General features: G+C 37.4%; 2 protein-coding genes across 3 annotated transcripts in view; one reads left to right on the top strand and one right to left on the bottom strand.

Annotated features, from left to right (window-relative positions):
• Positions 1-22,661, top strand: part of RDX (radixin) — a 102,532-nt gene that overhangs the window by 25,042 nt on the left and 54,829 nt on the right. For both annotated transcript variants that reach the window (XM_040257954.1, XM_040257953.1), the window contains exons 4-9: positions 4,015-4,110; positions 4,625-4,899; positions 11,631-11,714; positions 11,912-12,058; positions 13,157-13,253; positions 14,067-14,230. In XM_040257954.1, coding sequence (XP_040113888.1) covers positions 4,015-4,110; positions 4,625-4,899; positions 11,631-11,714; positions 11,912-12,058; positions 13,157-13,253; positions 14,067-14,230 — 863 coding nt within the window. The remainder of the gene's footprint in view (positions 1-4,014; positions 4,111-4,624; positions 4,900-11,630; positions 11,715-11,911; positions 12,059-13,156; positions 13,254-14,066; positions 14,231-22,661) is intronic.
• LOC120876248 (60S ribosomal protein L39-like) lies at positions 20,713-20,901 on the bottom strand. Its single transcript, XM_040257985.1, has one exon. The coding sequence runs from the start codon at positions 20,863-20,865 to the stop codon at positions 20,713-20,715; it is 153 nt and encodes a 50-aa protein (XP_040113919.1). The 5' UTR covers positions 20,866-20,901.

Genomic DNA, 22,661 nt, shown 5'->3' with positions numbered 1-22,661 from the left:
AAGGGGTTATTGCAAGGCACCAAGCAAGGGAGTGGGAGACAAGTCTCAGATCCATGCTAACTTGGTCTTTGAGTTAGAGGTTTTTTATAGAAGGGAAAGAACAAAGAAACTGGGGTTAATCATCATGTGATATTTCTGTGACATTTCTTAATTGTAGTTTTGGTTTGGTTAGTTAGGATGTCTCTGGTTTTGTTACCCGAGGGTCTCTTAGCTTATCTTGCCCTGGAGAAGTAACCTGTGTGTTAATGATGATAAATGATGATACAAGAGCAGTTTTACTACATTACTGGTATTATCAACAATGGCAGCAGTTTTGGCGATCTGACTCTGTTTGATTAGTGTTCAGTTAGCACAGGATTAAGGTCAGAGGGGGACAAGAAAGGGCGTAAAGTTGGATTGAGAGATTAATCATAAACTCGGCAGGGGAACTTGGGTTTCAAGGAGATGGCAGGAGCAAAGGCATAAGCTATAAATATGGCCCTGATAGCAGTTTGATGTCGTAGGCTCATAATATGCTAGCCTGGAGTTAGAACATGGATGTCATGTTAAAGAACTTGAACTATTGATTTTGTCTTTTTTTATCACTCTTGAGTGCGCACTTGAGCCACCCTGGGGAGCTTTAAAGAGAAAAATAAAGCAGTGCCTGGAAACCACCTCTAGAGATTCTGTTTGATTGTCTGGGACCTACTCTAAACTATTAGCACTTTTATTGAGGCTCCCCAGGTAATGCTGTCTATAATGATTTAAGTAGTCAAGTTTTATTGAGAAAAGGAGGAAAGAGATTGGTGACTAGGGGTCAAGTGTTTAAGAAGTGAATTGATTGCAGAAAGGAGGAGGTAGCTTTTACATGAACTTTTACATGAACATGATCAGGAGAGCAGTAGTCTGTGGTCATGCTAACTATTGACCTTAGAAAACGGGAGAATTCCTGGGATTACAGCAATAAATAACATACTGATTACTTACTGATCCCAAATAATGATGAAATAAAAATTCAAAACTCCTGGGTAATTGTTTCTTCCCTTGACTAGGTAATAAACTTAATCTACTAATTAGATAATTAGTGAACTTGAACGTCCAGATAAAATCTTTTTGGAGATGAAAGGATTTTTTTTGTTGTGAGTGAGCAATTTTTTAAGGCAACATCATAAACAATTGCATTCAATTTACATTATAGATATTTACTTTTGTGAACTAATACTTCTGTTGATTCTTCGAGGTCTCATGTTTGTAAGTACATAAGCTGACTTACTTCAATAAAAATGTGGATGGAGTTAGCATTTACTGTACTCATAGCAAATTGAAATGTTATTTATAGCAAATTGAAATGTTATTTATAGTGAGCAAAATGTTTTGTGTTAGTCAAAAACAAATTAGCACATGGGCCTTTTGGTATTGGATAGTCAGAAATAAATTATTTGTTTTTTTTTTCTAAGCAGAATTGCTTTAGTTTAGATGCCAGGGAAAAGGAAACTACATGTTTTATGATGCAGTAATGTGTAGTAGTTGAAAAATGTGGGCTCTGGAACCACACTGCTAGAGGTAGAGTCCCAGATGTTGCTGTTTGACTTCATACAAATTACTTTCTTTGTCTCATTTTTCTCATTTATACAATTAGGGTGGTAGTAACATTATTCCTTCAGAAGGTTTTTGTCAGAATTAACTGAGACTTCATGTAAACTATGTAGAACAGTGTTGGATACACAAACACACAACACACATACACACTACGGTGCAAGATCTAAGTTAAAGAGCGTTGCTATCTGTTACGGCCTGTCTCAGCAGTTACTTCTTGTAGTTCTTGTTCTGTATCTTGGCAACTTGAGCCCAAATTCCAGATCCAAATCTGATGTTACCTTGGGTGAAGCTGAGTATATGGGTGAGCTAGCTGTCAGGTCAAGGTCAGTAGGTTCAGGGTCGGAACAGCAGACCTAGGGGCAGGAGTTCTCTCAGATGAATCCACCTGTGGCAAACCCTCACTTCTGATTAGGATGTCAGCTTAAAGCCATCTGCCATGTGGAGGGGCTCTGGTTGAGTTTGTGAGGTCCTTTGGTTTGCTACCTGGTTTCTTCACTGGCCTCTTCCAGCTTCTGCCTGTGGGATTAGAATAGTACTACCCCCAGGAGTACTCAGCATTGTCTGCTACGGTGCAAGAAAAAAATACTAAAATGTTTGTTAGTATTTTTATCTTTCCTTTAATTTTTTAGGATGGGCTTTCTGATATATTAAGTGGTAGCATATGTATAACTTATAAATAAATATACATATATTGTAGTGATGTGCCCAAGCATGTTTTTAATTGTAGATGCATGATTTAAAGTTTCCTAGAAGACTTTCAGAAATAGGAGAAGATGGAGCCTGTTAAGGAGTCTCACAGCTGTGGTCTCTTATTTTTCTCGTGTGCGTTGTGACAGTCTGAAGTTAAGAGGCTGCCCCTTGTGCCCCGCTGGCAGATCCCTTTTTTACTGAGCAGTGTTGTGACTCACAGAAAGCTTGGAGACAAACTGAGACTTGCTGCTTTGGTACTGCTTTTGACATTTCTTGTTCCTGCCACTCTGAGCTGAAATGTTTCCTGTGGCCCGGTTGGGACAACCTATCTTTTGCCAAAGTTAAATTATCTGGGGTCTCCTTTGTCCACGTTCAAGTTTTGGTTGTTTGGCATTGATCAGCTTTTGCTGTCGCTGTGGATATTTATATACCATATCATTCAGAGAATTCTCTCTCTCTCTTTTTTTAATGTGGTAACCTTTCTTCTCACAGCTAATTTTTTTTTTCCACAGCTAAATTTTTTTTCTTATTTTTAATTTTTCTATGTGTCATTTCAGTGAAATTTTTTCAGGAGGGAAAGTAAACTGAAGGGTTCCATTTATTGTTTTGAAACCAAAAGCCTGGCATATTTTTAGATTTTTATTTTAAAAGAGATATTTATTATTTGTTTTAAACTAAGAATGTTTACTACTTAAGAACTAATGTTGAATCTTTTTGTAAAGCTTTTAAAGTCCTAATAAACTCTCACCTCCCTCATTTTAAATACAGATTTAAAAATATGCTTTTGTTGGCATAATCCTGAGTGTGAGTTAATAATCCTAGTTTACCACTTTAGTTACTCTGTATTCTTGAGTACCTACCGCAAGCTAGTCATTCTTGGAAATGACATGAATATTAAGATGAATAAGTCTTTGTCCTTAGTTATAAACAGCCAAGGAAGGTAAATAGACACTCTAATAATAATTAATTACGATAAAATAAGTGTTTAAGCAGCAGTATAAATAAAGTACTGTGGAGTTACTAAGGATCAAGTGATTAATTTTGTCTAGATGATAGGAAAGCTTCATTCACAGAAGCATGTTAGTTGAGCTGGGCCTTGAGGAGTACATTAACAGGTGGTAAAAGTACAGAAGAAAAGCAAAGAAAAATAAAAGTACAGAAGGAACATTCTAGGGAGGGGAAGAAGCATGAGCAAAGGTATAGAAGGGTGAAATTTACGGCATGTTCAAAGAATGGTTTCTTGCTCAGTGAGAGTAGAAGAACAGAATATATGGTGCTGAGTCAAGTAGGAATGGAGGTGAAAGCAGCAGCTGGATAGCCTGAGGCAGGGCATTTACATGTCCTCAGAGAGTCTTATTACCAAAATGATACTGTTTGTTTGGGCTACTTGATAGTATAGTTTGGGTTGGGGGCAGTGGTAAATTGAAATAGGAAAGTGGGATTAGACAGCTCTGTGTCTTTTCCCTAGATTCTTCTTTTTATCTGTTAGGGTCTCCTTGGCAGATGAGAAGGAAAAGGGCATACAGAAGAATGGATGAGATAAGATTGAAATGACATTATGAAATTTAATAAAACCTGAACTTAAACTTTTAGGAATATTCCTTTAATCAGTATGGTAAATTTAGGAAAGATCTTTACTATAACAAAGGAATAAACCTATAATTTCCATGTGGTTTTGTTCTTCCTTTGAAGTATAGTGCCTTCTGGTTACAATGTGAGTGTTGAACTGAAACTTTTTTTTTTAAGGTGGTGAAAACAGTTGGTTTGCGTGAGGTCTGGTTTTTTGGGCTGCAGTACGTGGACAGCAAGGGCTATTCTACATGGCTTAAACTAAATAAGAAGGTAAAGTGTGTATGATAACATCTAGCTAATAATTAAGTTGCTTTGAAGTTGATCTTGATCATCAGTCAGATTGAGCCAGAAAAACTCAGACTGATTTTAAACCTCTTTTTATAGTTATCTCTGTGAATCATTAGAGGTGTCTTGTCTTAATTTACTAAGGTACCATCACCATATCATCTTCAAAAAAGAAATGTTCATTTTTTTCCTATTTGAGAACTCAGCAGTAAGAAATACTATAAGGTATTGCTTAGTACTTTGATCTTAAACATCTTCAGGATAAGTTGCTCTGGAGAAATTCCAATTAGGTTATTAATTAGGATCTATAAGTTATCAGTCACATTCATAAGTATGGAATCTTTTTCTCACATTTATTACAGGTTTAAAATCTTACTTGATAGATTTAGAATCTTACGTTTTATATCCTATTTTGTACCAAAAGAGAATATTATGTGACTATGGTCAGTTATTGTGAACCTAAGATTTTTATTGACTATACTTGAAATTACTATTACAGGTGACACAGCAAGATGTTAAAAAAGAGAATCCTTTGCAATTCAAATTTAGAGCTAAATTCTTTCCTGAAGATGTTTCTGAGGAATTAATTCAAGAAATAACCCAGAGACTTTTCTTCTTGCAAGTTAAAGAAGCTATATTGAATGATGAGATATATTGTCCACCAGAAACTGCAGTTCTTTTGGCTTCCTATGCTGTCCAAGCCAAGTATGGAGACTATAATAAAGAGATTCATAAACCAGGCTACTTGGCTAATGATAGACTCCTCCCCCAGCGGTAAGTGAAGCATGCTTTTATGCTAAAGTCTCTGAAAAATCATATTTTAGAAGTTTGTAAATGGTTGTGGTTTTTTTTTTTTTTTTAAGATTTTTAAGTTGCCAGTTGGGTTAGAGTATACTTTTAAAAGTTATGACCCAGAAGCTACATAGATTTATGTACTCTGTAATTACTTAAACATTTTGTCTCTTCTCATTCTCACAGATAAGCAGTAAGTGGAGGCAGTGATAATTTGGGCTTGAGGAGGCATGACTGTTGCTACTTATTAGTAAAAATTCTCATGCAGGTAGACTGTTGCTTAATAAATGTTTTTGAAAATAATAAGTTCCAGGCTACATTTCCTCCATAGAATTAAAATTAAATTTCTAATGTTCCAAAAGACTTTTTAAACTTGGTTATTGGACTTTTAGTCTAGTGCTCTGTTCTCATCTGCAGCATACTACTACCTGTTCTGAACTTGGGTCTGTTCCCCAGACGCAGGAAAGCCAATCTACTGACACCTGTTTGTGGTGAAGTAAAGTACAGCATTTATTGCAGGGTACCAAACAAGGAAGTGAGAGACAAGTCTCAGATCCACTCCCACCTGATGTTTGAGTTAGGTGCTTATTAAAGGGAAAGAACAGAGAGGCTAGAATTAATCATTGTTTTGTGACAGCTTGGGAGTCAGAAGTCTGTGGTTTAAGATTCTCTGGCTAGGTGGCCCGTGACTTGGGGGTCTGCCAAATAACCTCAGTTTGTACATTAATGATGATATCTGTAATAGAAATTTTAGTATAGTAAACATTAATATTGTTATTGATAACAGCAGCTTTAGTCATCTGGCTATTGTTGATTAGTGTTCAGTTAGCACAGGATTGAAGTCAGAGGGGACAAGGAAAGGCAAAAAAGTTTTGCGTACAGAGATTAATAAAAAACTCAGTAGGAGAATTTGGTTTAGGGAGACTTGATTTCAGTGTAACAGTTATTTTAAGGTAGCATGCTGCAGGAAAGCATCATTAGCAGGCCTTGATTTTAAATGCTGATTCTACCCTTTGCTAATTATGTGGCCTCACGTATATAACCTACACTCTCTGAGCCTTAGTGTCTCACTGCACAATGAGGTAGCAGTTTTGCTCTGTCAGCCTTATGTTTATGATTATAGTTCATGAACTGTGTGCTTTACAGTTTTAATTGTAAAGTGTGATACAACTGTTAGTTGGTAGTATTATTTACAAAATCTAGAAATTACATCAAATATTACTTTTAAACATTTCAGTTCTTAATGGTAGTGGTATACATGACCCTGATATTAGAATGTAAATAGGGACTTTTCTTTAAAATCCAGATAAATTATTACTATTTGCACAAGATTCCGGAATTTTAAAATTTCTAATTAAAGGCAAAACTGCATATTATTAATCTAAAATTTAAGTTCTCTATTACTTCCTCATAATATTTAAGCTCTTAAGTGTAATTTCTTTTTTGTAGGTACTAAATATGAAGACATCGACTACTTTATGTTTACTTTTATTATTAAATTCCTTTGATTGTAGCATTAACAATTAATTTTGGTTAGTAAATTATATTCTGTTGCTGTATGCTTTATAGGTACCATTAAGTACAGTGGATTTAGTAATTGATCATTAAATGTTATGTACTGTTCTGCTTTTTAATATTATAACAATAATAGTTATAATAGTATATATTATTCACTGAAAGAATCAGGAGTATGAGATACTTGTTAGTCTGTTTATAATTATTGGTCCATCCCCAAAATCAGTGTCTCAGATTTTGTTAGCATTGAATTGAGTAATTGATTACCAGTGTAGTAGAATTACATTTCAGATGATTTTTAAAAAAAATTTTAAAATTATTATTATTATTTTAATTTTAAAAATTATTTGTTCTTTTTTTTTAACTTTCTGTTTTGTATCAGAGTATAGCTGGTTAACAACATAGTGATAGTTTCAGGTGAACAAAGAAGGGACTCAGCCATACATATACACGTATCCATTCTCCCCCAAACTCCCCTCCTATCCAGGCTGCCATGCTGCATTGAGCAGAGTTCCGTGTGCTATACAGTAGGTTCTTGGTTATCCCATTTTAAATACAGCAGTATGTACATGTCCATCCCAAACTCCCTAACTATCCCTTCCTCCTAGCAACCATAAGTTCATTCTCTAGGTCTGTGAGACCTAGAGAAACCCAATCTATTTAGGAAGAAGCACGTGCTGCTCAAGATGTGGTTTTTAACTTTGAAGGTCCAGTCAGGTGTCCTTCAAGTTGTTAGTCTCAGGACGATTCATTCAAGTTATCTAAGTTTAAAAAAGAAATCCATAATGTCAAAATACTAAGTTTTTAGTTTAGAATGGAGGAGATACTTTCAGTCATTGATTTTATTCCAGATATGAAAGTAAAAGTTGCTCAGTCATGTCTGACTCTTTGCGACCCCATGGACTGTCCATGTAATTCTCCAGGCCAGAATACTGGAGTGGGTAGCCTATCCCTTCTCCAGTGGATCTTCCCGACCCAGGAATCAAACCAGAGTCTCGTGCATTTTAGGTGGATTTTTACCAACTGAGCTATGAGGGAAGCCAGATTCCATGTATAGTATATACTAAACTTTTATCACTTAAGTGCCTGGGGGAAAATTAGTAATCAGGTTATTTGGTGAACCTAAATCAAATACATAAATTTAATGATTTTGATGGATGATTATAATCCTTGTATTGAAAAACCCAGACAAGCAATCTGGTCTCCCACAGTAGAGTTTAGCAGTCTGCTGATAGGAATAGTCAGCCCCACCAGATAATATCCCTCTCTTTTGAAAAGAGCTAGATATGCATGTTTTTCTGTACCAGGTTTCTGACTTGGGTATCTGGGTGGTTTGCAATAGCTTTTCAAGGTGAGAAGGAACCCATTTCAGAGAAGGAAGATGTCAGTTTTGAACCTATTGACATCTCCAGTGTAAGAGCAGTTTTAGTAGAACGCTGGGGGTTAAAGCCAGATTGTGGTAGACTGGGGGCAGTGATGTGAAGTATAGAAATAAAGGACAGTAAATACAAACAGTTCCTGAAAGAAGTTTGGCTGTGATAAAGAAAAAAACTAATAGGAGGGAAGCATGGGTTTAAAGTGTTCTTTAAAAGATGGAAAATAATTAATTTCCTTCATTCATTCTACAAATTTTTGCCTCTTCTGTTTGGCACTGGGCATAACTGGTGAGCAACATGGATGTGATTGGTGCGAGCTTCATGCAAATAAGTATAGTGTCATACCTCCTTTTTTTTGTGCTTTTGTTTTATTGTGCACTGTAGGTACTGTGTTTTTAACAAATTGAATGTTTGTGGCAGCCAGCATCAAGCAAATCTGTTAGCACTATTTTTTTCTAGCCCTTTAGCTCACTTCATGTATCTCTATCAGGTTGGAGCTTCCTGCAATATTTCAAACCCTCCACTAGCAAAATGATGATGACATTTTGAAGGCTCAGATGGTGGTTACCTTTTTTTTTTTTTTTTAACAATAAAGTATTTTTAAATTTTAGTATGTACATTGTTTCTATGGACAGAATGCTGTTGCACACTTAATACAGTATAGTTAAGTTAAGTCGCTCAGTCGTGTCCAACTCTTTGCAACCCGATGGACTGTAGCCCACCAGGCTCGTCCATCCATGGGATTCTCCAGGCAAGAATACTGGAGTGGGTTGCCATTTCCTTCTCCAGGGGATCTTCCCGACCCAGGGATCGGAACCAGGTCTCCTGTATTAGAGGCAGACGCTTTAACCTCTGAGCCACCAGGCAAGGGTTATACAGTATAGTATAACCATAACCTCTGTATGCACTAGAAAACTGAAAATCTTGTGTAACTTGCTTTGTTGAAGTGGTCTGAAAATGAACCAAAAATATCTCTGAGATGTGCGTGTATCTGGTAATATAGATAGGCAGGGATGATAAATAATGGAGTGAGAACATACTTCCTGAGAAAATAGAGGAATAAGTCATTTAAAGGGATTTCCAGGTGGCGCAGCGGTAAAGAATATTCACCTGCCGATGCAGAAGACACAAGAGACGCGGGTTCCACCCCTGGGTCAGGAAGATCCCCTGGAGAAGGAAAGGGCAACCCACTCCTATTTTCTTGCCTGGGAAATCCCATGGACAGAGGAGCCTGGGGGGCTACAGTCATGGGATCGCAGACTGGGATATGACTTGGCGTGTGTGCAGGCACACACATGCACAAGTCGTTTAAAGGCCCAAGTAGATTTAAAGTCAAGGTGAAACATATTAGCCCTATCATGAAGAAAAGACTCTTTTTTTTTCTGGACAGAAGATTTAGCTTCCCCACCCACCCCTCAGTAATTGTTTTTTTTTTTTCTTTTTAAAATTTTTTCAAGTTTTTTATTTTTATTTTTGGCTGTGCTGAGTCTTCCTTACTGTGCACAGGCTTTCTCTAATTGTGGCAAGTGGGGGCTACTCTCTAGTTGTGGTGCATGGGTTTCTTATTGAGGTGGCTTCTCTTTTTGGAGAGGACAGGCTCTAGGGCATGTGGACTCAGTAGCTGCAGGCTCTAGAGTCATTTAGAGTCAGTTTTTTTTTGGGGGGGGGTGAGATTTAATAACCTCTTTATTCCATGCACTAGGGACTCTGGAAGGGACTGGGGCTGGGCTGAGAGCAGAGAAGGTACAATCTTAGAGCAAGGAGGGCAGGGAGAAGGACAGAAACCAGGGAAATATGTATTGTCTGCTAAGTCACTTCAGTTGTGTCCGACTCTGTGCGACCCCATAGACGGCAGCCCGTCAGGCTCCCCCATCCCTGGGATTCTCCAGGCAAGAACTCTGGAGTGGGTTGCCATTTCCTTCTCCAATTCATGAAAGTGAAGAGAGGCTCTAATTTTATAGACCACATCTCATCCGCATGTGACCACTGCCCTCCCCAGCACCTCCTCACCCGGATGCTGGGTCCTCTCTGCTGCCCTCGGGCTAGAGTCTCTTCCCCACCACCCACCCACCCTGCAAAGCTCAGGGCCAAGATCTCCAGCAAGCTCACAGCGGGGCCCTGGGGCCCTCTCTTGTCTTTGAGGCCTGAGGCAGCGGTGGCAGTCGTTGCTCTGGAATGCCTGGCTCTGGGGGCAGGGTCCGGCCGGCCCATGCGCAGGCTGGGCTGGGCTGGGGAGGCCCTAGTGCACTGGGCGCAGTGGTGAGTGCTGGACCAGGCGCTGGGGTGTCGGAGTCCAGAGGGTTCCGCAGAGAACCATGCAGCGCAGGGGAGAGCTGGGTGCTGGTGGCTGTCGGCCAGGTTGGTGGTGTGCGCAAAGGCCCCCAGGCGAAGCAGACACTTGGCGGATCTGGACAAGTGGCCCCTGGCTAGCGCCTCACCGTCCTGGGCTGGGGACAGGGAACCCTGGGGGCTCTACCCGGCTTCCACTGCCTCAAATTGCCCACAGCGAGCTCCACTAGGGCTCAGTAGTTGTGGCCCACCAGCTTAGTTGCCCCCACAGCATGTGGGATCCTCTCTGCGCAAGAATCAAACCTGTGTCCCCTGCTTTGACAGGAGGATTCTTTACCACTGGACAATGAGGGAAGTTATCTTTTTTTTTTTAATTTAATTTTTATTTTATATTAGGATATTATATTTGATTTACAGTGTGTTACTTTCAGTGTACAGCAGAGTGGTTCAGGTTATACATAACATGTCTATTCTTTGCTGTATTCTTTTCCAAAGTGGGAATTTTTAGATACCTGCAAACCAGTCATGCAGATTAATAATACAAGTACATTATATAAAATGGAAATGAAGGAGATTTGAGATGCTTAATATAAAAAGCCAGAACATAAATTGTAGTGGCATTCAATTTAATTAACTTGTGCATTCAGATTTCGTTAACATTGTCATTTCTGCAGTTGGCTGCATTGCATTGCATTACATTGCCCTCAAGGCTTGCCTCTTGATGAGCACAGAGGGCAGATGACAAGAGTATTAAGACAAGAAAGATGTGAAAATTTAAGTGCTGTAAAGAAGTGTTGAAAATAAGAATGTTTGTTCATGTTTGCTTATATTTGTAAAAGAAACACTGAAATGATACAAAAGAAACTAATAAGTTACTTGAAGCTTGGGGGGGTAGTGAAAAAAAAAATGCCTTTTCACTTGTAAACTTACCTAAAAGTATACCTGTAGAAAATATAAAAATTAAATTTAGCAGCAAAGAAAGTAAATACATAGAAGCAAAGAAGAATTCTGATATTTGATCTGTTCCTCTCAAATCTTTCTTAATATTCATGAGAAAGTTACTTTCCCTGTTTTTGGTGCAATATTTTATTCATTGCAAGCATTTGAACTCCTATAAACTATCCATATAACTATTTCCAGAACTTAATGTAAAATAATTTTAGGGTCATAGAATCTTTTTATTTTGAATTAATTGTAGGTTCACACATAGTTGTAATAAAAAATGGTAATGAGGTCTGGGTCCTATGTATCCTTCTCCAAGCTTTCCCTAATGGTAACATCTTGCATGACTTCAGTACAATATCACAACTAGGATGTTGGCATTGATGCCATCCACTGACCCCATTCAGGTTTCATCAGTGTTACTGCAGTCATTTGTGTATATGTATGTATTTATTTGTGCAGTTTTATCATATGTATAGCTTTGTATGACTACCACAGTTAAGGGACTGAATAATTCTAGACTTTTAAAAGCATATTGATTTTGAATCTAAGAGACATTTTTATGGATTTTTTTTTTTTTTTTCCTTACAGTGTTTTGGAGCAACACAAACTGACAAAAGAACAGTGGGAAGAAAGAATACAGAATTGGCATGAAGAACATAGAGGAATGCTAAGGTATTGAGTGGTTATTTTCTTAGTGTTTTTCCTCAAATTAAGGTTTTTTTAATAGCACTTTTTATTATATCAGATTATCCCTCAAAGGTTATTAGACTTATATGAATACATGTAAAGCACTAAACTTTAATCCAGAATGTTTTGTGATTTGTTTGATCTTATTTTTATATATGTTAAGATCAGCTTTATTTCAACAGGGAGGATTCTATGATGGAGTACTTGAAGATTGCCCAGGATCTAGAAATGTATGGAGTCAACTATTTTGAAATAAAAAATAAGAAAGGAACTGAATTGTGGCTAGGTGTTGATGCTTTGGGTCTGAATATTTATGAACATGATGACAAGTAAGTAAATTAGTTGAATAGTGAATAAGTCTTTATTCAGCAGTCTGTGTGGCTTTAATCTTACATGTAAAGAACTCTTGGGGCCTGATTACTCTTAACTCCTTCTCCCTTGCCCCCAAATTAAAAGATTAGTTAATGTCAGATAGGTTCTCAGATAACATACCTGTTTTCTCAACATCTTGTAGTTTCAGAGTTCTACTTCTCAAGAAGTATGTTTATCAAATAGAGTGATTTCATTTCTATTTGAAGTATGCTTCCTGATGTCTTGTGAGTTATGTCTGATAAGTTAAAATTTGTTCTCTCATAGATGAAAAGTGATTGCTTAAATGTTTTGCCTGGCCTGTAGGTTGTAATTGAAATTAACATACATAAACAGCAGCAGTGAGACAATGAATTATAGGTGCATAATTTACTGTATTTTGTAACACTTTTTGTTTGAACATTTATAAGAATTATTTTGAATATTTTCAGACATCAATAAAGTAGAATATTGCTGTATCATGCATAGTGAACAGTGGCATTTTATTTTGAAATCAACCCGGAATGTATGTCAGGCTGTTACAGCACTTTTAAGTAATGATAGCTACAGTTATTTTACACCTTCCTTTTATTTACCATGTCACATGAGCATCTAAGTCTATGCCAGTAATGCTTTTTTCTAAGATCCTCAGAACTTTATTTTCATTATTTGCAGGTATTGAATAAAGTATGCATTCCTAAGCAAATACAAATTCCAAAAGAGAGTGTTTTTGATTTTACTCTTATTTTTTCGTATATTACAAAGCAAGTTAAAATGCTATGTTATTCAGAAGAGAAAATTTTGAAAGTTTTGAATGAAAGGCAAAAATGACCTGAAGAGTAACTTTTGTGAATGAAATCTTTTCTTTTTCTTCCTTTAAAAATTTTGAAAGTTAGAGTACCTGTAAATGGTGTGACTACAGATGAATATGGGGAATGTGAAAGAGGGTTGAGCTCAAGATGGGAGGGGATGGGATTGGGCATTCTGGACAGTGGGGACTTTGGACTTACCTGGAATGGGTCAGTTTCTTTTTATAATAAGAATATATTCATCTTAAAGGGTGCTTTTATTTTTTTAAGGTTAACACCTAAAATTGGTTTTCCTTGGAGTGAAATCAGAAATATTTCATTTAATGACAAAAAATTTGTTATAAAGCCGATTGATAAAAAGGCACCTGTAAGTAAAATTCTTTTATTTTTATGTATTAACTCTTTAAATATCTGCCACTTTGCTATGCTAGCACTTGAAGAACGACAATAATAATAATAGATATTATTGTGTATTCATTGAATTGCTCCTGAGAAGTATCCCTTTTCACAGTTTTATTTTAACTGAGATTTAACTATAAGATAAGCAGTATTTATTTGGAGATGGTTGGAAACAGTTGCCATTCCTATTTAAAAAAAGCATGTTGGTGGCTAGAATTAGTGGAGGTAACCTCCTCTACATTAACTTGCTTAGAGAGTATTGCATAATGAACTTTGGATTTTTGTAACTCAGAGCCTTGAACATAAGAAATATTTATATTTAAATAGTTTTTAAAATTGCTCTAGTGTCAGGTATACTCTAGTATTTTAGCTCAGTTATTGAAAACACAAAGATATGGAGAAAATTTCTAGGTTAAAAAGTTTAACAGACTTGAACAAAGGTCCAATTTTGAGATTAATGGCAAAGGCAAAACAAAAAAATCTTCTTCTGAGGTGAAGGAATTGATGTTCATAGTTTTTTTTGGAGAAGAAAAAAGAATAAATGTCATTTACTATATTGAGAAGATAAGAATGTTAGCTTCTCCACAAAACCAGTAGGGAACAAAAGGGTGAGGAACCAGTTTTGTGAAAGTATGGCATAAGGAGCGGAGAAATTCCATGATTTCTAAACTGTATAGAATATGACATTAGAATTCATAGAAAAGGTTGAAATTTTGTAGAGATTATTGTGGGAAGAACTATCCTTCATGAAGATTTTAAATTCAGGCTCCTTTATGTTTAGGATTTTGTTTTTTATGCACCTCGTTTGAGAATCAATAAGCGGATTTTGGCCTTATGCATGGGAAACCATGAACTGTACATGCGAAGAAGGAAGCCTGACACTATTGAAGTACAGCAGATGAAGGCCCAGGCTAGAGAGGAGAAACATCAGAAGCAGTTGGAAAGGTATGGCGTTTATGGCCTTTCTTTTTCTTAACTCTTGACTGCTGGGTCTTCATTGCAGCACATGGGCACTTCTCTTCTTCTGCTGTGGAACATGGGCTCTAAGCACACGGGCTCAGTAGTTGGGGCGCGTGGGCTTCTCCAGCTGCAGCACATGGGCCTGGCTGTCCCAAGGTATATAGGACCCCAGTTCCCCAGCCAAGTGTCAAACCTGCCTCCTGGGCTTTGGAAAGTGGATTCTTCACCACTGGACCACCAGGCAAGTCCCTAGCCTTTCATTTTTAATTGATAGCAGTAGGTTATCTAAAATTTAAGAATCCTCATCAGTTTCTATTCTGCTGCTGCTAAGTTGCTTCAGTCGTGTCCGACTCTGTGTGACCCCATAGATGGCAGCCCACCAGGCTCCCCCGTCCCTGGGATTCTCCAGGCAAGATCACTGGAGTGGGTTGCCATTTCCTTCTCAGATGCATGAAAGTGAAAAGTGAAAGTGAAGTCGCTCAGTCATGTCCAACTCTTAGCGACCCCATGGACTGCAGCCTATCAGGCTCCTCCGTCCATGGGATTTTCCAGGCAACAGTACTGGAGTGGGGTGCCATTGCCTTCTCCGAAATTTTTGAATCCTATCAGTTTCTATAGTATACTCTAAATTTACATTTTTACATTATATTCATTTAATACCATGATATATGGTTGGCCAAAAAGTTTGTCCAGGTTTTTCCAAAAGGTGTTACAGAAAATGTTCTTAAAATTGACTGACAGCATGTGTTATCACTGTCCTCTTTTAAAGTGAGTGTGTATAATTTTCAAGTTAGAAATCTTTGATAGATATTTCTGAGAAAATACTTTTTGATACTTCACAGATGTACTTTTCCTGTATTGTGCTTGCTTTTTACTGACAGACTTTGGTGTGGACATAGTATGAAATTTTCAAGTTTGTTTTGCTTGTGACTTGTGTGTCTTCATTTTTCAGGGTAGGAATATGCTGAATATTTTGCTTTGAAACAGTGTCAGTGACGTGCAGTGAATAGTCACTATTCAGAGTTGAATAACTAGCACTCCCTGCCAGTGACACTGATCTTTTTAACCAGGGTTCACTTAGACTTTCAAAAAAGATGTTAAATACATTAAATTAAGACTTCTGAAACATAAAAATATTGAATAAATTCCTTGTTTACCTTATAACCACATTACTGGCTCTGGTACTCATAATTCCCAAATCTGATTCTATACTAACTTAGACTTTATGCTTTATTTGAAAAAACTTAGAGGCCAAATTAAAGCTAACATCTATTGAGGAAATCATTGCAGAATAACACAATAATCTTAAGAATAGAGTAGGTCTAAAGAAAACAAAATTGAGGACCCCTAACCATTTACATAAAAACATTGTGTTGGAAATAACATAATTTGAATCCAGTAATTAAATCAGCCCTTTGCCAGAAATAGTTTTGCTACCTATATTTTTAGTCATTGTATTAGATACATTTTTTTTCTTAAATGTTCTGTGTAATTTAGATATTTTATTAATTCACATTGTTTCACTCAAGTTGTCTGCCTTAGAGAAGTTAGTTCAGTTCAATCGCTCAGTCATGTTGGAATCTTTGCAGCCCCTGGGACTGCAGCACACCAGGCCTCCCTGTCCATTACCAACTCCCAGAGTTTACTCAAACTCATATCCATTGAGTCGGTGATGCCATCCAATCATCTCATCCTCTGTCATCCCCTTTTCCTCCTGCGTTCAGTCTTTACCAGCATCAAGGTCTTTTCAGATGAGTCAGTTCTTCACATCAGGTGGCCAAAATATTGGGGTTTCAGCATCAGCCCTTCCAGTGAATATTCAGGACTGATTTCCTTTAGGATGGACTGATTGGACCACCTTGCAGTCCAAAGGACTCTGAAGAGTCTTTTCCAGCACCGCAGTTCAAAAACATCAATTCTTTGGTGCTCAGCTTTCTTTACTGTCCAACTCTCACATCCATACATGACTACTGGAAAAACCATAGCCTTGACTAGACCTTTGTTGGCAAAGTAATGTCTCTGCTTTTTAATATGCTGTCTAGGTTGGTCATAACTTTTCTTCCAAGGAGCAAACGTCTCTTAATTGCATGGCTGCAGTCACCATCTGCAGTGATTTTTTGGCACCCCCCTCAAAATAAAGTCTCTCACTGTTTCCCAGTCTATTTGCCATGAAGTGATGGGACCAGATGCCATGATCTTCATTTTCTGAATGTTGAGCTTTAAGCCAACTTTTCAGTCTCCTCTTTCACTTTCATCAAGAGGCTCTTTAGTTCTTCTTCACTTTCTGCCATAAGGGTGGTGTCATCTGCATATCTGAGATTATTGATATTTCTCCCGGCAGTCTTGATTCCAGCTTGTGCTTCTTTCAGCCCAGCGTTTCTCATGATGTACTCTGCATATAAGTTAAATAAGTAGGGTGACAATATACAGAATTGACGTACTCCTTTCCCTATTTGGAATCAGTCTGTTGTTCATGTCCAGTTCTAACTGTTGCTTCTTGACCTGCATACAGATTTTTCAAGAGAAGTTAACTGCTTCATAAAACATGTTTTAAACAGCCATGAAACTGTCCTATAATTCCTGACCCCACCATTAAAGATGCTAAGTTGGAATGTTACTTTGAGCTCTGTCATTTTTTATTGCTCTTATGTGGCTTAGGATTATATTGTAGTTCTTGGTTTACTTTTAATTGAAGGATAATTACAATATTGTGTTGGTTTCTGCCATACATCAACATGGATCAGCCATAGGTATACATATGTCCCCTCCCTCTTGAACCTCCTTCCCACCTCCCACTCCATCCCACCCTTCTAGCTTGCAACTTGCCCCACTTTTAGTTCCCTGAGTTATATAGCAGATTCCCTGACTGGCTGGCTATTTTGCATATGTTAATGTGTGTGTTTGTGTTCTATGCTTCTCTCCATTCATCCCACCCTCTCCTTCTTATATTCATCTCACCCTCTCCTACCACCTCCTGTGTCCATAAGTCTGTGTTTGCATCTCCATTGCAACTGGGCAAATAGGTTCATTAGAACCATCTTTTTAGGTCCCATATATGCCTTAACATAGGATATTTGTTTTTCTTTTCTGACTCTGTGTAATAGGCTCTAGATTCATTCACCCCATTAGCACTGACTCAAATGCATCCCTTTTATGGCTGAGTAATATTCCATTGTGGTATATGTACCACAGCTTCTTCATCCATTCATGGACATCTAGGTTGCTACCATGTCTTAGCTATTATAAATAGTGTTTCAGTGAACGTTGGGATACATGTGTCTTTTCAGTTACGGTTTTCTCAGGGTATTTGCCTCGTGGTGGGATTGTTGGGTCATATGGTAGTTTTAGTCCTAGATTTGTAGGGAATCTCCTTACTGTCTTCCATAGTGGCTGCATCAGTTTACATTCCACCTAAGAGTGCACCAACAAACATGTCATGTCCCTTTTCTCCACACCTTCTTCAGCTCTTATTATTTGAAGATTTTTTTGATGATGGCCATTCTGACAGGTGTAAGGTGATGTTGTAGTTTTCATTTGCCTTTCTCTACTTATGAGTGGCTTGTGTTTCTTTTTCTGGGCTCCAAAATCACTGCAGATGGTGATTGCAGCAATGAAATTAAAAGACGCTTACTCCTTGGAAGGAAAGTTATGACCAACCTAGAGAGCATATTCAAAAGCAGAGACATTACTTTGTCAACAAAGGTCTGTCTAGTCAAGGCTATGGTTTTTCCAGTGGTCATGTATGGATGTGAGAATTGGACTGTGAAGAAAGCTGAGTACCGAAGAATTGATGCCTTTGAACTGTGGTGTTGGAGAAGACTCTTGAGAGTCCCTTGGACTGCAAGGACATCCAACCAGTCCATTCTAAAGATCAGTCCTGGGTGTTCATTGGAGGGACTAATGTTGAAGCTGAAACTCCAGTAATTTGGCCACCTGATGTGGAGAGCTGACTCATTGGAAAAGACCCTGATGCTGGGAAAGATTGAGGGCAGGAGGAGAAGGGGATGACAGAGGATGAGATGGTTGGATGGCATCACCGATGCCAATGGACATGGGTTTAGGTGGACTCCAGAAGTTGGTGATGGACAGGGAGGCCTGGCGTGCTGTGGTTCATGGGGTCACAGAGTCGGATATGACTGAGCGACTGAACTGAACTGAAATAATGAGAGATCTTGAGCATCTTTTCGTGTGTTTATTAGCTATCTGTATGTCTTTCTTGGAGAACTGTCTGTTTAGGTCTTTTGCCCACTGTTGGACTGAGTTATTTGCTTTTCTATTACTGAGTTGCATAAGTTGCTTATGTATTTTGGAAATTAATCCTTTGTCAACTTTCATTTGCTGTTATTTTCTCCCATCCTTAGGGTTGTCTTTTCACCTTGTTTATAGTTTCTTTTGCTGTGCAAAAACTTTTAAATAGGTCTTGTTTGTTTTTGTTTTTGTTTTCTATTACTCTAGGAGGAGACTCATAAAGGATCTTTCTGTGATTTATATGATAAAGTGTTATGCCTATGTTTTCCTCTTAAAGAGTTTCACAGTTTCTGGTCTTACATTTAGGTCTTTAGTCCAGTTTGAGCTAATCTTTGTATATCATGTTAGGAAGTGTTCTAGTTTCATTCTTTCACATGTAGCTGTCTAGTTTTCCTAGCACCACTTATTGGAGAGACTGTCTTTGCCTCAGTGTATATTCTTGCCTCCTATGTCAAAGATAAGGGTTTATCGCTGGCTTTTCTCTCTTGTTTCATTGGTGTATATTTCTGTTTTTGTGCCAGTACCATACTTCCTTGATGATTGTAGCTTTGTAGTATACTCTGAAGTCAGGAACGTTAATTCCTCCAGCTCCGTTTTTCTTTCTCAAGATTCATCACAGCACTGTTTATAATAGCTAGGACATGGAAGCAACCTAGATGTCCATCAGCAGATGAATGGATAAGAAAGCTGTGGTACATATACTCAATGGAGTATTACTCAGCCGTTAAAAAGAATACATTTGAATTATTTCTAATGAGGTGGATGAAACTGGAGCTGATTATACAGAGTGAAGTAAGCCAGAAAGAAAAACACCAATACAGTATACTAACACATATATATGGAATTTAGAAAGATGGTAATGATAACCCTGTATGCGAGACAGCAAAAGAGAAACAGATGTATAGAACAGGCTTTTGGACTCTGTGGGAGAGGGAGAGGGTGGGATGATTTGGGAGAATGGCATTGAAACATGTATAATATCATGTAAGAAACAAATCGCCAGTCTAGGTTTGATGCAGGATACAGGATGCTTGGGGCTGGTGCACTGGGATGACCCAGAGAGATTATATGGGGAGGGAGGTGGGAGGGGGGTTCAGGATTGGGAACTCATGTACACCCTTGGTGGATTCGTGTTGATGTATGGCAAAACCAATACAGTATTGTAAAATAAAGTAAAAAAAAAAAGATTGTTTGGCTGTTTGGCATCTTTTGTGTTTCCATACGAATTGTAAGACTTTTTAGTTCTAGTTCTGTGGAAAATGCCATTGGTGATTTGATAGGGTTCACATTGAATCTGTAGATTGCATTTGGTAGTTTAGTCATTTTCACAATATTGATTGTTCCAATGCAGGAGAATGGAATATCTCTCCATCTGTTTATGTTGTCTTTGTTTTCAGTGTCTTATAGTTTTCTAGGTATAGCCCTGTTTCCTTAGGTTGATTTAGTCCTACGTATTGTGTTCTTTTTGTTGCAGTGATAAATGGGATTGATTCCTTAATTTCTCTTTCTGACTTTTTGTTGTTAGTGTATAGAAATGCAAGTAGTTTTTGTGTATTATTTGGTATCCTGTGATTAGCTCTAGTACTTTTCTGATGGTATTTTTAGGGTTCTGCAAACAGAGTTTTACTGCTTCTTTCCAATCTGGATTCTTTTTGTTTTCTTTAACTCTCTGATTGTCATAGCTAGGACTTCGAAAATTATGTTGAATAATATTGGCGAGAATGGGCACCCTTGTCTTGTTTCTGATATTAGAGGGGATGCTTTCAGGTTTTCACCATTGAGAATAATGTTTATTATGGGTTTATCATTTATGGCCTTTATTATGTTGAGGTAGGTTCCTTCCATGCCCATTTTTTTAAAGAGTTTTATCATAAATGGGTTCTGAATTTTTTTCAAAACCTTTTTCTGCATCTGTTGAGATGATCTTATGGCTTTTATCTCTCACTTTGTTAATCATGGTGTATCACATTGATTTGTGTATACTGAAGAATCCTTGCATCCCTGGAATCACGGGATTTTTTCTTTTTCTCCAAGTAAGTTTCACATATTTATTACTGAGCCTCATAGACTTCTAGTAAGGAAACAAGAAACATTAGGAGCCAAGCATTCCATCTCTCTTGTGAGTTTAGACAGTTGTGATGTTCCAACTGTGATTTGGCTGGTTAATATGCAGATGGTCTTAACACACAGCATGTGTTCCACTTTATATGTGACACTTCTTATAGACCCAGCTTGGTTTTTCTGCAGTGTCTTCTCTTGGAATTGTCCTTGATCTTACTAGTTTTCGTTCGAATCCATTGAGGAATGGGACAATCCTGCTTTTGTTTCTTGGCCAGAAATTGCTTGACCCTGAAAGTCTTATGAGAAGACATCGTGAGAAGCAAACTCAACCACACATAGGATGGTGGAGAAAAGAAAAGCACATGTATGATCTTTATAATGTGTTGTTGAATTCTGTTTGCTGTTTCTTGAGGATTTCTGCATCTATGTTCATCAGTGATATTGGCCTGTAATTTTCTTTTTTGGTGATGTCTTTTTCTGATTTTGGTATCAGGGTGATGGTTGCCTCGTAAAATGAATTTGGAAGTATTCCTTCCTCTGCAAGTTTTTGAAGAAGTTTCAGAAAGATAGGCACTAGCTCCTCTAAATGTTTAATAGATTTCACCTTTGAAGCCATCTGGCCCTGAACTTTTGTTGGTAGGGAGATTTTTGATCAGTTTTCATTTTAGTGCTTATAATTGCCTTGTTCATAGTTTCTGTTTTATCCTGGTTCAGTCTTTAAAGCTTGAACTTTTCTAAGAATCTGTCCATTTTTTTCCAGGTTGTTCATTTTATTGGCATATTGTTTCTTGTAATAGTCTCTTCTGATTCTTTGTATTTCTGCATTGTCTGTTATAACCTGTCCTTTTTCATTTCTAATTTTATTGATTTGATTTTTCTCCCTTTTTTCTTGAGTCTGGCTAATGGTTTGTCCATTTTGTTTATCTCCTTAAAGAATCAGCTTTTAGTTTTATTACTCTTTACTATTATTTCCTTCATTTCTTTTTCATTTAAATCTGGTCTGATCTTGATGCTTTCTTTCCTTCTACTAATTTTGGGGTTTTATTGTTCTCCTTTTTCAGTTGTTTTAGATGTAACATTAGTTGTCTATTTGATGTTTTTGTTTCTTGAGATAGGATTGTATTGCTATAAACTTCCCTCTGAGAACTGCTCTTGCTGCATCCCATAGGTCTTTGGTTGTCATGTTTTTGTTGTCATTTGTTTCCAGGAATGGTTGATTTCTTATCTTACTTCTTCAGTAACCTGTTCATTTTTAAGAAATGTATTTAGTCTCCGTGTATGTATTACAGTTGTTTTTTTTTTTTTTACTTGTAATTGATATCTAGTCTCATATTCTTGTGGTGAGAAAAGATGCTTGATATGATTTCCATTTTTTGAAATTAACTGAGAATTGATTTGTGACCTGAGATGTGGTCTATCCTGGAAAATGTTCTATCTGCACTTGAGAGGAAAGTATATTCCTTTGCATTTGGATGGAATGTCCTGAAGATATCAACTAGGTCCATATGACCTAATGTGGCATTTAAGGCTTGTGTTTCCTTAATTTTCTGTTTTGATGAACTGTTCATTGGTGTAAGTGGGGTATTAAAATCCATACTGTTGTGTTACTGTCAATTTCTCCTTTTATGTCTGTTAGTGTTTGCCTTGTGTATTGAGGGGCTCCTATGTTGGGTGCATAAATATTTGCCATTGTTATGTCTCATTATGTAGTGTGCTTCCTTATCTCTTATCATATTGTTTAAGGTCTGTTTTGTCTGATAGGATTTTGATTTCCATTTTGTATGGAGTGTCTTTTTCCATCTTTTCACTTTCAGTCTGTGTGTGTCTCTAGGTCTGAAGTGGGTGTCTTGTAGGTAGCATGTGTATGGGTCATGTTTTTGTATCCATTCAGTCTGTGTCTTTTGGTTGGAGCATTTAATCCATTTACATTTAAAGTAATTATTGATGTATATGTTGCTATTGGAATTTTCTTTTTGTTTTGGGCTTATTTTTGTAGGTCTTTACCTTCTCTTGTGTTTCCTTCCTGTGGAAGTCCCTTTAACTTTGTCTGTAAAGCTGGTTTTGTGGTGCTAAATTCTCTTAACTTTTGCTTGTCTGAAAGGTTTTA

Source organism: Oryx dammah, unplaced genomic scaffold (genome assembly GCF_014754425.2).
Source record: "Oryx dammah isolate SB20612 unplaced genomic scaffold, SCBI_Odam_1.1 HiC_scaffold_17, whole genome shotgun sequence".
In the NCBI taxonomy this organism is placed as follows: Eukaryota; Metazoa; Chordata; class Mammalia; order Artiodactyla; family Bovidae; genus Oryx; species Oryx dammah.
Note: the sequence above shows the minus strand (reverse complement) of the source record. Positions and strands in the feature narration are given on the sequence as shown.

Coding starts and splice junctions, on each gene's coding strand:
- LOC120876248 (XM_040257985.1), bottom strand. CDS start 20,865: ATGTCTTCTCATAAGACTTTCAGGGTCAAGCAATTTCTGGCCAAGAAA.